The 14,682-nt window shown below is 36.9% G+C and overlaps 1 protein-coding gene across 3 annotated transcripts in view; it reads left to right on the top strand.

The window, feature by feature from the left end:
• LOC103044416 (cytosolic sulfotransferase 3) overlaps positions 1-14,682 on the top strand; it is a 76,833-nt gene that overhangs the window by 23,828 nt on the left and 38,323 nt on the right. Inside the window, exons 1-8 of one of the 3 annotated variants that reach the window (XM_007247963.4) lie at positions 1,066-1,643; positions 1,753-1,885; positions 3,478-3,606; positions 5,128-5,228; positions 7,147-7,273; positions 8,023-8,120; positions 9,002-9,176; positions 11,263-12,069. The exons of 1 other annotated variant lie outside the window; for it this stretch is intronic. In XM_007247963.4, the coding sequence (XP_007248025.2) occupies positions 1,617-1,643; positions 1,753-1,885; positions 3,478-3,606; positions 5,128-5,228; positions 7,147-7,273; positions 8,023-8,120; positions 9,002-9,176; positions 11,263-11,375 (903 nt within the window). In that variant the 5' untranslated portion in view covers positions 1,066-1,616 and the 3' untranslated portion in view covers positions 11,376-12,069. Of the gene's footprint in view, positions 1-975; positions 1,644-1,752; positions 1,886-3,477; positions 3,607-5,127; positions 5,229-7,146; positions 7,274-8,022; positions 8,121-9,001; positions 9,177-11,262; positions 12,070-14,682 lie in introns of those variants that run through there. One more of the 3 variants, XM_049485737.1, reaches the window with a different exon arrangement.

The raw sequence follows: 14,682 nt of genomic DNA on the forward strand, positions 1-14,682 counted from the left end.
AACAAAACTAGAATGCTAGGCAAGAGAGAAAACAAAGAGCAGAAAGGGTTCGATAACAAGAAGACAAGAGAGAGTACGAAAACGCATCATAACAGAGCTAGAAGACTAGATAATACTCGGCGGAGAACCAAGGGAACAGAGGGCTATTTATACAACTACAAACAGGTGTGAGAAATGAGCAATCAGAAGAAGGGCGAGGCTGAACGCTGCAGAGTTATGTGTTCAGCCGAGTCACTGTAGTTCATGGGCTGAGAATGCTGGGAAATGGAGTCTTTTGGAGAACCATTGTCCTGAAAGGGCAGGCTGACAGCTGAATAAAACACAGAATTACTTTTTAGAGTGTACTTCTCTCTACAGTATATTGGCAAAATAATTCTCTCAGCCATTTAAATCATTAAACTCAGATTACAGTAACTTACATGGCCACTTTCAAGATGTATGAAATCAAGCACCTAGTCATGCAGGCTGCTTCTACAAACATTAATGAAAGGATGGGTTGCCCTTAGAAGCTCAGTGAAATCCAGCGTGGTACTGTGATAGGGTGCCACCTGTGCAACAAGTCCAGTTGTGAAATTTCCTCACTACTAAATATTACATAGTGGACGCAACTGACAACAGCAGATTTTGAGGAGCAAAGTGTGCAGAGGTCTTCAACTTTCTCCATAGTCGATTGCTACAGACCTCCAAACATCATGTGAACTTCAGACTAACATAAAAACAATAGAGCATAGAAAACAAATGCACTGCAGGACAGAGGATTCTTTTGGCAGTACAGTGTATAACCCAGTGAGACACTGCATATGCATCATTTGTCAAAACATTTAGTTAATATGTAGTTTGTTAATAAAAAGCTTATGTTTCTGGTCAATATACCAGTCATTAAAGTGATTCATATTCCATAATACACATGATATTCCAATACTTTAATTCAGAGTTCAATTTGTGTGTATAGAGTTTTAAACAACTAAATTACTACTAATTAGTCTCTCCCTATTTAGTGCAATACTAATAGGGGGGTACGGATTCATTTCATTCACCGCTCTAGTTTCCTGTTCAATTCTCTAACTTCTAGTATAACATGCAGTTGTTTAGATTTATGGCTTCCTTTCCACTCTCTCTATTTGTTGATTTAACTCTCTTGCGCAATGCCTCTCTGTTTTTCAAATTGCTCTCTCCATTAGAAAACCACAAAACATAATTCAAACCATTTCTGTGGAATGTGCCACAGCATCCCCCAGCAAGGAATATGTATCTATAACAGCTGTACTAATGACATGTCTGACAGTCACAGATACGTAAATCACACTTGTGAGTTAGGTTCATTTATGAACATTTTTTATTTAAAAGTGGGCAATTTACAGTTTATTCAGAACACTTCATATAATGCACAGATTAGCACTGGAAATCTGTGTTTATATACAGTATGAACGGGTGGAACTCAGCTGTGAAGAGGCGGTACATGATATAAAGTGGGCAAAGATCAACTGAGATAAAGTACAAGTAGTGGCAGAGAACAGAGTTTCAGACAAGCAGGCGAAGGAGAACCAAACAAAAGAAAAAGATAAGAGTGAGGAATGCAATAAGAAGTGGGTCAAATAAAAACTCTTGTGTACTTCATGATGGAAGGACCTGATTTATCTTCGGTGAGTCAGCTTTAAATCCTTTGCAGATCTCTTCCATTTCAATATACAGTACAACAAATACCGTTCATATGCTATATACTCAAAGATTTTTTTCATGCTATTCCTGAAGACTATCAGTCGTGCAGAGCTGATTGAGTTTGAAGGCATCTCTATGGTCCATTTCTTCACTGAAAACTGGGAGAAAATTCAGAACTTCCAAGCAAGACCAGATGACATTCTCATTGCCACCTATCCCAAAGCAGGTGGGTGGGTTTTATGGAAAAAAATATTTGGCTGAAGGCTGAATAATCAAGGTGTTGTTTTTTTTTATCTTTTAATGAATCTTACCACTTTTTTTTTTTTTACAATTGCATGAATTAAACACATTGAAAAAATTTAGTTAACGGCAAAAAGGACTCTAATTCTCTAGAGTCTAACTCTATTACGCTAATTCACTGTGGAGAAAGATTACAGCATCTTACCGTGTAATAAGAATAGTAATTTACTGTAAACAAATTTATACAGCTTTCTTAAGGAAAGTTTTGTCATGAATAATATTGTACTTGTTTTTTTTTTTTTCATGATCATATGTACTTTAAATGTTTGCGGTCTTCAGTTGCCAATGAAGCACTGTAAACTTATAGCTAGCCATATACTGTAAAGATTTTCCATGTAAATGAACAGTACTAGCAATACTAGCAGCAGAGACACTGCAAAGTTACTGCACTGCAGTTCTCAGCCGGCATGAACTTACGCTTTACAGTAGAGAAAAGGGTAACTTGCTCTTATGACCTACAACACTGTAGCCAGAGAGTCAACTATTATTTAAAATATACCTGAATACTCCAGTGAAGGTAGCACTGGTAGGCAAAAAACAAAAAAAAAACACACTAATAGTGAGTAAGGGGTGGGGGGACACAATGAGGGTCCCATTATGCAAGTAAGAGATGTCAGGGGCCAATAGGAAGTAAGTAACTTTTGTGCAACACTATGCAATGTTAGATATTTAAGTGGCTCTTAGCTGTTCAGCTTTAGCTGTTCGAGAGAGGTTTAGGTAATATCTACAGGTGACAACTGTTTTTTCCCAGTATGCATTGCTGTGATGATGTCAGGGCACCTAAGCACATCACCATCCACCAAAAACCCTCTATGTACATTTTATTAAGCACATTATGAACACACATTAATACAGTACTTACCTGGCTCCTGTAGAAATTGCCTGTTGTCCTGGGGCCGGGGGGCCTGGGTACCTGTGGAGAAAAAAGAAAAGATTAAAATATTATGTAGATTAATTACTGTTGTACCCATGTAAATACTTACCTGGATATCTTTCGTCGCATGCATGCTTGTATTGTCAATTGTTTGTATGTCCTGTAAATATTGCGTGTTTGTTTATTTGTCCACCTGCTTGTTATGTAATTTACCTGTTGGTTTAGTCCTGGGAGGGCTATAAGGTATTAAAGGCAGGTGCGCGAACTACCTGGGGACACACACTGGGGTTAACATGGGACGCAGGTCACCAGGGTTGTGTGGAACCTGAAACACTTTGCCACTTAGAGTGTTGTCCAGAGGTAGAGCAGTCATTCTACCTGTTAATTTTCAAACCAGTGTAAATAGTGTACATAGTGTACTTTTGTTTTGTTTTTGGTTTCGCTTTTTTTTTTGGGTGTTTTTTGCACAACAAACACTTGAAAAGGGATCCTTACCTGTCTTCTGAGCTTTTTGGTGTCTCGTCGACCTAACCCTCTGGTAACCTACTGACCACTCATCCCCACACTACCACAATTGTATTATACAGTTTTACAGTTTCTGTATGATTTTACACTTTTCCTCTTGACTTCTTGTTCTCTAACAGGAACTACTTGGGTGTCCTATATTTTGGATCTCCTCTACTTTGGCAACACAGCGCCAGAGCGTCAGACCTCCCAACCCATCTACATGCGGGTTCCTTTCCTCGAGGCAACCTTCCCAGGAATACCTTCAGGTCAGTAAAAGTTTGGAAACTGTAATGCTGAAAATGGGAGAAAAGTCTGGATTTTACCTAAAATTCCACATGAAGTTGCATACTCTATTATTCTGGGAAGATGTTAAACAATTGATATAAACATTGAATATACATACAAAACATTAAATACAGTGTCGTAAGGAAAAAGGACGTCTCTTTGAACTCTTTGAAAAATTGTCAGTAGCACTTGCAAGATACACGAATGTAACTCAGGTTCAACAGAGCTGGACTAAACAACCAGTAACTCAAGAACACACCATATATATGTTTGAAAATACTGCCGTACATATAAACTCCTCCTGTTAAGGATGTGGTCCCAAATGTTACTATTATATTAGAACAGCTGAAACAACACACATTAACTCTGATTGACTCTGATTAAATTCTGACACCTTCATGTCTAGGTCAGATCCCTCTACTTGTGATGGTTGTTGAATACACTTCTTCACAGGGAGAGATGTTGTAGCTCTTCTTGGTTTGCCTTATTCATATGTTAATTATGCCAAATGGTTTCCCCTCCACACATTTGGGGAGATACACCCTGGTTTGTAATTTACTTATGATGATCATACCATTGAGTGAAGTGAGGTAAGCCAGTCACATGTTGATCAGTACTGTAATACTTGCAGTCTTCAATCATTAGTTGTCAGCAGGGCCAGGACAAGGTGAGACAAGTGCTGATTAGAAAACACAGGTTTATTAAAAAGATCCCAGATCCCAAGGGGATTGGTGTACACAGTACAGCAAGTAAACAAAAGGGCAGCAATAAATAGCAACATACCAGAATGTAGAGCCAAAACCAAATTCGGTACCCAGTAAGACAAGCAGGAGTAAAGGGATAAGGCAAGAGATTAGTCAAAAAGGATAGCAAGGTTGGTAACTAAAGATCCACAACAAAACTAGAATGCTAGGCAAGAGAGAAAACAAAGAGCAAAAACGGGTCAATAACAAGAAGACAAAAGAGAGTAGGATGCATTAAACGCATAAAAAGAGTTGGAAAAGAAGTTAATACTCGGCAGAGAACCAAGGCAACAGAGGGCTATTTATACAACTACAAACAGGTGTGGGAAATGAGCAATCTGAAGGATGGCGATGCTGAGCGCTGCAGAGTCACTTGTTAAGCCGAGTCACTGTAGTTCATGGGCTGAGAATGCTGGGAAATGGAGTCTTTTGGAAAACCATTGTCCTGAATGGGCAGGCTGACAGCGTCACAGAGCTGACATTAGTACAACACTAACTGGAATTTTAAATATAAATTGCAGTTTTTTACCCTTGATAGTTTACAGACTGCATTACTATTCATTTACATGCAAGATATCATTATTTAATGGTATTTTACAATTATTATGAAATACAGTATGATAATGTTTTAAATCAACATTAAATGTACAGCAGTTTATTACAGTGAGACCATTGGTATAAGTTATTGTCTTTGATGGTAGAGCCCAATATTTCTAACACCAACAGAAATGTAATGGAAATGTTTATGTGTCCCAACAGGGGTGGATCTAGCAGACAACATGTCGACTAAACCACGCCTTATCAAAACCCACCTTCCTGTGCAACTGGTGCCCAAGTCCTTCTGGGAACAGAACTGCAGGGTACAGTATTGGGGCTTTAAATGATTTTCAGTTATCACTTCTGTTACTAATTCTTAATCATGGATGGATTATTATTAGTAAGTTGGTTGCTGTATTAAATGGCCTGACATGGAAAGCAGATTCCTCACCCATTAAAGTAATAGTTCAAAAGTTTGGACACACCTTATTATTCAACTTTTTTCTTTATTTCTTTATTTAATTTAGTTTTTACATTGTAGATTTATATTAAATACATAAAAAAAAACAATTAAGGAACATATATGGAATTATGTAGTAAATAAAAAAAAAACCTTTGGCCTTTATAATCCCCTGATCGATACCCAACTAAGCACATCACAAAGTAAAAGCAGCAACTATTGTTCAGCACCTCCAGAAACTCCTTCAAGATGCTGAGAAAACTATTCCAGGTGACTCTCCCTCATGAAGACACTGAGATTAAAATACCAAGAGTGTGCAGATCTCAAAGCTGCATTTAGCTACTTAGAAAAATGTTATGTATTAAACATATTCTGGCTTATTTAACACTTTTATTGTTTCCAGAATAATTCCACATGTGTTCCTGTATAGTTTCAATGTCTTTAATATTGGAATAAAATAAAATCGTAAAAAGAAAAAAACACACTAAAGGAGAAGAGGTGTGTCCAAACTATTGACTGCTACTGCACTTCAGTAAATGTAGCCATAATTGCCATAATTATGAGGATGTTTATACCGTGGACAAAGGGCATAGTATCTTCCCTTTTCATAATCCTTGCAGTTGTTGTGTAATAAGATTACAATATTACTGGAACCTAGCACAAAGTTCAATATCCCTGCATATACTGCAATCACAACTACAATAGAGAAGGAAAAAATAATAAACTAATATAATTGACATTATTTAAGACATTAAAAATTACTGTTGCTAAAAAAAATTGAGATATTACCTAAAACCCTTTTAATGATCAATATTTGTCATATTTGAAATATTCTGCCGTAAGTGCTGTTAAGTAATGTTCCCCTATTATAAAATGTTACTGGATTCAATATAAAGTCAACATAGAGGACCCTATTTAAGCGATCTATAGCGCAGCTGGATTTAGGGCGTCGGTGTGTCTTTTCAGTGTTGTTCGGATTAAAACGCGCAGAAAACATTTATTAGTGTTTTGGGCGTAATGTGAAATAAACCAATCATTGTGTCACTTGCCATTCCCCTTAAGAGCCAGATGCACTCTGACTTTAGTGTGTTCACGTCTTAACAGCGCAGTGCTTTGTGCGTCTCAGCAGAGGATACTGACCTGTATGTTCACGCTGTGAAGGTACATTAGCTGCTCATTTAAAGAAACAGCAATGTGTTTTTTATTCTTTATTTTGTTTTTTGTTGAGTAAAAGTCGGGTTTGCACTCTGCAGCTCACCTGTGTGTGTGTTTAATAAGCGGGGGAGTACAACCATGGTGCAATGGACTCTTGACCATTGAATATTGTCGTGGTTTTAATCAGTCAGTGGCGCACCTGTGTTTTCCGCCATCAAACTAGCAACATGCAAGAAATTTAGCTAAACACACCTTACTTCCAGAACACCATGCCCATCAGCGTAGATTTATTCTTAAACTCTGACGCTATTTCGATGGCGAGGGCTCAAAGCATGACAATAGACTGTTGATGGGGTGTTAGATAGCAAAGAGCATGAATCCTGAGTCTTGTTTCCTTCCAAGGTTTCTTCCTCTTAGTATTAGGCCACCACCACCCTGCCACTGTTGGCGCTATCACAGTGGTGTTTACTCATAAGAGGCATGGACCCATATCTCTGTAAAGCTGTTTTGTGTCAACATTTATTGTAAAAAGTGCTATATAAATAAAAAAAATATTTTATTGAAATGTATAGTCGTCTTTGTGTAGTTTGTAGTTTACCACTATCATTTATTATATCTCTCTCCAGGTTGTCTATGTAGCTCGTAATGCCAAAGACAATGCTGTGTCTTTTTATCACTTTGACCGGATGAACATGACAGCACCAGAGCCAGGAGACTGGAGCACGTATCTACAGAGGTTCAAGAATGGAAAGAGTGAGTGTGACCTGTGGAAAGGTTAAGGGATATCAGTGAAGGTGCATCTCAGAAAATTAGAGTCATCATTAAAAAGTTACTTTATTTCAGTAATTCAGTTTAAAATAAGAAACTATCGTACCTATATATACTATAGATTTCATTTACCAGCAGGACTTGGCACACTGCCCACACTGCCAAAAGTACCAACTGTTCTTATGTACAGGTGTTGGACAATGAAACTGAAACACCTGTCATTTTAGTCTTTGTGATGTATCAAGAGCCACGGTATCCAGGGTAATGTCAGCATTCCACCAAGAAGGACCAACCACATCCAACAGGATTAACTGTGGATGCTGTAAGAGGAAGCTGTCTGAAAGGGATGTTCGGGTGCTAACCCGGATTGTATCCAAAAAACATAAAACCACGGGTGATCAAATCACGGCAGAATTCAATGTGCACCTTAACTCTCCTGTTTCCACTAGAACTGTCCATCGGAACAATTAATTATTGTAGTTTCAGATTCATTGTCCAACCGCTGTAATATTTTCTAGATACTGACTCTTGTCAGTAAGCCATTATCATTAACTATTAAATAAATAAACGCTTAAAATAGATCATATAATGTAATGAGTTTCACTCATGGGACTTACTGAAATAAAATAACATTTTAATGATATATATTTTTTTAGATGCACCTATATTAATGGCATTTCAAAATGAAAATATCCTAATGTCCTATGTAATATCTGTCTGTCTGTACCTTCTAGCTGTGTTTGGTCCTTGGTATGATCATGTGTGTGGATTCTGGGAGAAGAAGCAGACCTACTCAAATATTCACTACATGTTCTTTGAGGACATGGTGGAGGTAGGAAATGTGCAGTGGATGCACTAGACAGTGGATCATAAGATTAGAAACATACTCCTCATATATCTACCCATCTGTTTATTCACGGTTGAATTGGCATCATGTCAAGGTCAATCAATTTTGAATTGTGTTTAATTAATCTATGCTGATATCACAATGTTGTTTCAACACCTTGTTTTTTAACATTTAACGAACAAAAGTGTATCTTCTTTTTTTATTCAACAAAAAATATGGTTCATCTAGGGTTTAGCAAAAACTATGATTCTATAAAAAACATTATTACGCAAAAAAAATGATACACACAAACTGTAGTTTTATATTTTTTAGTTTTCTATTCACATAGGGCCCTATATTATCAATCTTCAGATGAGCTGTCAACTGAGCACCATGCATCTTGATTTAGGGAATTTTAGTGTGTCTTTGATATTGTAAAGACTGGAAAACTATGCCTTGTATTGCATGGCTCAAAATGAGCAAAAGGCATGTACTAATTCTCCTAATTAATCATTTGTGTGTTTTGGTCATAACATGCAATAAACCAATCAGTGTTTCTCTTGCCATTCTCTTTAAGAGCCAGGTGCGCTCTGACTTTTGTGCATTGCTATTTCAGGGGCGCAGGACAGGTACAATGCTGCTCAACAGAGGAAACTGAGCCGCTTGTACATTCTGTTTATTGTTGAGTTTGCATGCAGGCACATGCTATGGGTTTGTGCACTGTTGCATATCCATAAGCTCATAACAGTAGGAGTGTTCACACATTGGGCACATAGTTGTTGAAACTACAGCTGACATTTTGTGGCATTTGGAAGATTAGTCTATTTGTTTATTACTGTGGATCCATGACTTTTTGTCCTTTAAACATTTGTGTTCTGCTTGTCTAGGATACGGGGCGCGAGTTGGAGCGTTTGTGTTCCTTCCTCGGTTTGTTTACACCAATAGAAGAAAGAGAGCAGATTAGAAAAGGAGTTCACTTTGATTCCATGAAGCACAACAGCATGACCAACTACTCTACTATCCCACTCATGGACTTCAAGGTCTCACCGTTCATGCGCAAAGGTTAGCTGTGAATCCCTTCAGGTCCACTAATGTTACGGTTGGGGTAGGTGTGGGATCCAAGTGCAGAGCAGATATGAATATATAATGGATATATTTATGAAAATAAATATATAGTTATATTATTTATTATTCAGTTATATTAATGGTTTGGAGAATGGATGGGAAAAACATCCCACAAGAGGTGTGGAAAAAAAGGCGGGAAACAGAACAAAGGAAATACTACAAAATGGCTTGTACCAACAAAAGACAGCTTTTAAATCAAACTAAAACACAACCAAACTCAAAACTGGCTAAGCACCGCTTAGTCCTCTCTTTATGCTCTATTTGAGATTTTTTCTTTCTTCTTTTCAGATCTCTTTCCTTCTTTTGAGATCACCTTTTCTTTTCTTATTGTGTGGCTTTCTTTTTAGACCTATTTCCTTCTTTTCAGATCACCTTGTAAGGGCTGGTGCCCGATCGAGGCGTCCTCCAGGGCATCGGAGGGCGCGCCAGGCCAGCGCCGAGGGTTAGTTGGCTAATTATCAACACCTGCTTTCAACAGCTTATAAGCAACGCCAACTAGCCACTCGGCGCTGGATCTTTGAAGCTCGTGAGAGCGAATCTATGCCCGTTTTTTCGAGTGAGCCTCGGCTCTTTTCTCTTTCTCTTCCTGCTGTCCCTTTGGAGAGAGTTTTGTTCAGCACCGCTGGCAAAACTCTATTGATTATTATTATTGTTATTATTATTATTATTATTATTATTATTATTTTCCCCTTTTTCTTGGGTTTACCTGCTTTGAGATCTGCTGCTCTGCACTTGGTTCCTACAACCTTCTGGGCTGGAGAGCTACTGCTCCCCAACCCATTACACACCTTTTCTTTTCTTTTCTTTTTTTTTATACCCTCTAGTACCGATCACCCCTCTGTGAAGGTGCAACAGTGAGGTCTGGTTTAACTGAGGTTTATATAGGGTAGTGCACATGTGCAGCTGGTTGACGCTGATTACCGCCGGGGATTCTGGGAGTTGAAGATTTGGGATCCCACTCTACCATTTCCTCCCCTATGTCTACTAGTCCCCCTGCTGGCAGCCCGTGGTGCAGCACTGCCCATCACAACTAAGGTCTTGAACATATGGACAGTCTTCAGACTGTAATGGCTTTTTCATGCCAACTCAGCTAGGGGCTAACAGACCACACTCCAGTGTGAAATGGACTTAGGGTTTAGTGAGACATAATAATGAGTACCAACTTTTGTTGAATAGCTCACCTCCATTCGCAATGCAATACATTGCAAAGATGTTAGGGGTATAGTGTAGCTGTGCAAAGAAATAGCTATTTTTACACCATTATCAAGCCCAGAGTAGCTTGGCGCCACCATCTTGAAAGTCACAATAATTCGACTGAGGTTGAATAAGGGAACAGATTGCAAAATTGATTCCGTGAAAATTGATGAATTCCATCAGTTGCTGAAAATGAATAAAGATTAGCATAAAACAAATGGCATAAATTTAGTTCAAAAGGTTTTACTACTCAGTGACTCATCAGTCAATTTACCCTGACTTAATTTCAAGATGTATATCGTCGCTGTCCAACGAAAAACACTTATCTCCAAAACAGACACTTTACAGGAGAGAGAAAAAACCTTGTAAACTTTCAGTGGAAGTCAATGTAAAAAGAGTTTATTTCAGGTCATTTTGAAGAGTTTCTATTGGTCCGTTCATGTATAAATTTTGGCACAGGGTAAGGGAGAGTTTGTCTGTTCAAATTATGTAGTAAACTAAAAATCGACAAAAATGGAGATGAGTGTTTTTCATAGGACAGCGACGATATACATCTGTAGATGTTTTTAAAGGTATTTAAATTGCAAAATACTAAAGAGAGACATGAACTCTTTCTTTAGAGTACAATTTTTGTCATTTTTAGCTGCAATGCTGTCCACTTGATTGTGATTTCATCCCCAGGTCCAACATCTGATTTCTAAGGTTAATAAAGTGCTTGGTGATGAAAACCTAGAAAGCAGGAAATGTACTGAGTGGATTCCCTGGAGCTGAGAGATAACAAAGACTCTGTTGTTTCACTGACTAATAAACTGTTGCACTGTTTCTGCAGGTAAAGTCGGGGACTGGAAGAACCACTTCACTGTGACTCAGAACGAGCAGTTTGATGAACACTACAAACAGAAGATGAAGAACAGCACCCTCCACTTCAGAACAGAGATTTAAACACCATGACCATGACTCCATATCTTCCATTACATGCTGATCAGGGACTGTTTTGTCATTATGTCTTGGTCGTTCTTGCTTGGCAGCTTTTTTCTCACGCACCTGCAAGCAGAAACACGCAAGCCTTCATTTTAAGAATACCATAGTAGCGGGAGAAGCTGATCAGTATCTGATGGACACAAATTCTCACACAGTTAAGGAACCAAATCAGACTGCCTTTTACTGCCATTCAGTGCAACAAATTAAAAAAAGTAGAAAATAGAAAAAGTAGAAATATTTTGTCTTTATTATGGACACAAACATAAATTCACAAACCCTCTATAGGAAACAACATTATAATGCTTAATTTCTGAAAATGGGCTTCATTTATTATAACAAAAAAAATAATAATAAATTAACATAAAATTGGTATGCTCAAAGTAACAGCACTTTTTATTGTTTTTGTTCAGTGGAGAATCATAACATTTTTAGAAATATTTTTGTGTTCTAAATATCCCTGTAGAACAGTTTTTTTATTCTTTCAAAACTTTTTCAATTAACAAAAAAATGTCATTTGGACAGTGCTATCCAGTGTTTTTGATTAGTTGTTTAGCTTTTTTGACTGTTAAATAAAACCTGTAATGAATTGTACACATTGCTTCTATTTATGTATTTCTTGCTGTATCATTAAAAACTTTTTTGAGAATGAACTTAACTTAAGTCAACAATACGTTTTTAATAAATATTTTACCTGTTCAAACTCCAAATGTTCAGGCTGAGAATGACTGGCAAATTGGTGGCACATCCAACCAAAGAATAAAATTAAGTATTAAAATTAAGTAAGACCATAATTAAGTTAAAATTACAGTAAACACTATATTACGATTATTTTGAGATACTATCTCTATATCTCAAAACCGCTATCTCAATAATAATGTCAATATTTTTGCCCCAAAGCAAACATACTTACTATAATAATGACTTAGTATCTCAAAATATTGAGGAAGTATCTCACAATAATAACTTAGTATCTCATAATATTGAGATAGTATCTCAAAATAATTAATTGGTATCTTAAAATTTTGAGATAGTATCTCAAAATAATTAATTAGTATCTTAAAATACTGAGATAGTATCTTACAATAATGACTTAGTATCTTAAAATAATGACTTAGTATCTCAAAATACTGAGATAGTAAATCAAAATAATGACTTACTATGTCAAAATAATGATTTAGTATCTCAACATATTGAGATAGTATCTCAAAATAATGACTTAGTGTCTTCAAATATTAAGATTATATCTCAAAATAAGACTTAAGATCTTAAAATATTGAGAATAAATTTTAAAATAATGACTCACTATCTCAAAATAATGACTTACTATCTCAAAATAATGACTTACTATCTTAAAATAATTATTTGCTATGTTAAAATATTGAGATAGCAGTTTATTAATAATAATAAAAAATGTGCTGGATTATTTAGGTGGTGGGAATGGGCTTCCATACAAAAGAGAAATGGCTTTGGGTCTTAATATAAAAAAAAAAAATACTGAATCCGTTTCAGCTGCATCTCATTTACTAAGATTGTTGAGGTGAGTTGCTACCTTGAGTTAACTGGAAAAATCAGTTACTTAACCAGTGCAGTGTTGTCAGATTTTACATGTGTGTGCTGTGTACCTGCAAAACTTTCCATCTTTCTTTATGGTGGGACTAAACAAGATTAGCTGTCAGGAACTGAGAAGTGTGTTTGGGAGGGTCTGCAAAGTTTCTGCAAAGAAAACAGAGCAGAACAGTAGGAAACCCCTCCCACGGTTAGATCAAATGATCAGCTGTGGACAGAAAGCAGGAAATCCTAGAAACAGAGTGGAAATGCCACAATTCTCCAGAGAGTCTAATGAGAGTGCATTGTTAAAAAAAAAAAAACGTTGCATGACTGTGGTAACCTGGACATAGGAACAAAGTTCATGTTTTTTTGCTGTTGGACTGTTGCATACTGTGACACATCACCACATATACAGTATAGTTAGCAAGTTTAAATGCATCTTTATCATTATTACAGTGTTTTCCACTGGTTAAACAGAACACACACTATACACTAAATACACTATAAAAAGTATTGTTTCTGAGCAAAAACTTGGTAACACGTTTTACCTAAAAGATTCTTGCTAATTTAACTTAATCAAATGTATTGTTTTTAAACCTTTGTTAAGGATTTTTGATTATTCAATCTGATATAAATAGTTTATTATAGATTGTATTGTGTATCTTAATTTCAGAGTTACTATAGTATACAGAAAACAGGCTGGAAACAACATCTAAAACAAACATTTAAAAAATATGGATATTATTCAGTACAGTTCATTCAACTTTATTGTGGATATACTGATACAGAGTTGTAGAGTAACAACAAAACCAGATGTGTGTATAGTAAGTAGAATAGTGAATTAGAACTACTTCACTACTGAACTTATAATTTGGAGTATAATTTTTTCTCCTACTTCCACTTTTACTACACTATATATTTTCACTGAGTTTAATACTTTTACTCCAGTACTTTTTTTGCGTGGGTGTGTGTTTGCTTGTGCGCGTTCGAGTACTCGCGTGCGTGTGTGTATGTGATCGCGTGTGGGTGTGTGTGTATAAGTGCTCGCGTGCGTGTGTGTAAGTGCTCGCATCCGTGTGTGCTCGCGTGCGTGTGTTTAAGTGCTCGCGTGCGTTTATGTATGTGATCGCGTGCGCGTGTGTATGTAAGTGCTCGCGTGCGTGTGTGCAAGTGCTCGCATCTGTGTGTGCTCGCGTGCGTTTATGTATGTGATCGCGTGTGGGTGTGTATGTAATCGCGTGCGTGCGTTTATGTATGTGCTCGAGTGTGTGTAAAGGCTCGTGTGTGAGGTCAGTCAGTCAGTCAGTTGTAAATATTGGGTTGGTTTTCAAAAAAAGGGTCCATATTCAGAATAAAGTGAAAAAATAAGGTAAAAAAAGTATTTAATTACTCAGTATGAGCAGATTAAATAAATCATCTATAGAGAGTTTTGAGTACATTTTACCAGATAATGAGTTTCAGGATTATTTGATTAGATTATTTGATAGATATATTTTAAAATGTTATAAAATCTCCTTATCTGCTGAAAACATGTGTGTCTGATTTGATTTGATGTGTGCTAAACACCCCTAAACATATAATCTCAGACAATATCTCCTGTGTGTGCAGTAGAGCTCTATATTGTGTTGTATTTCCCTGAACCCAGTGTTCAGGGCTGTAAAAGCAAGTTACTGAATTCTCTGCTGCAGAGTGTGGTTTAAGAGTTACATCACCAGCATTG

This window comes from Astyanax mexicanus, chromosome 12 (assembly GCF_023375975.1).
Source record: "Astyanax mexicanus isolate ESR-SI-001 chromosome 12, AstMex3_surface, whole genome shotgun sequence".
Classification (NCBI taxonomy): Eukaryota; Metazoa; Chordata; class Actinopteri; order Characiformes; family Acestrorhamphidae; genus Astyanax; species Astyanax mexicanus.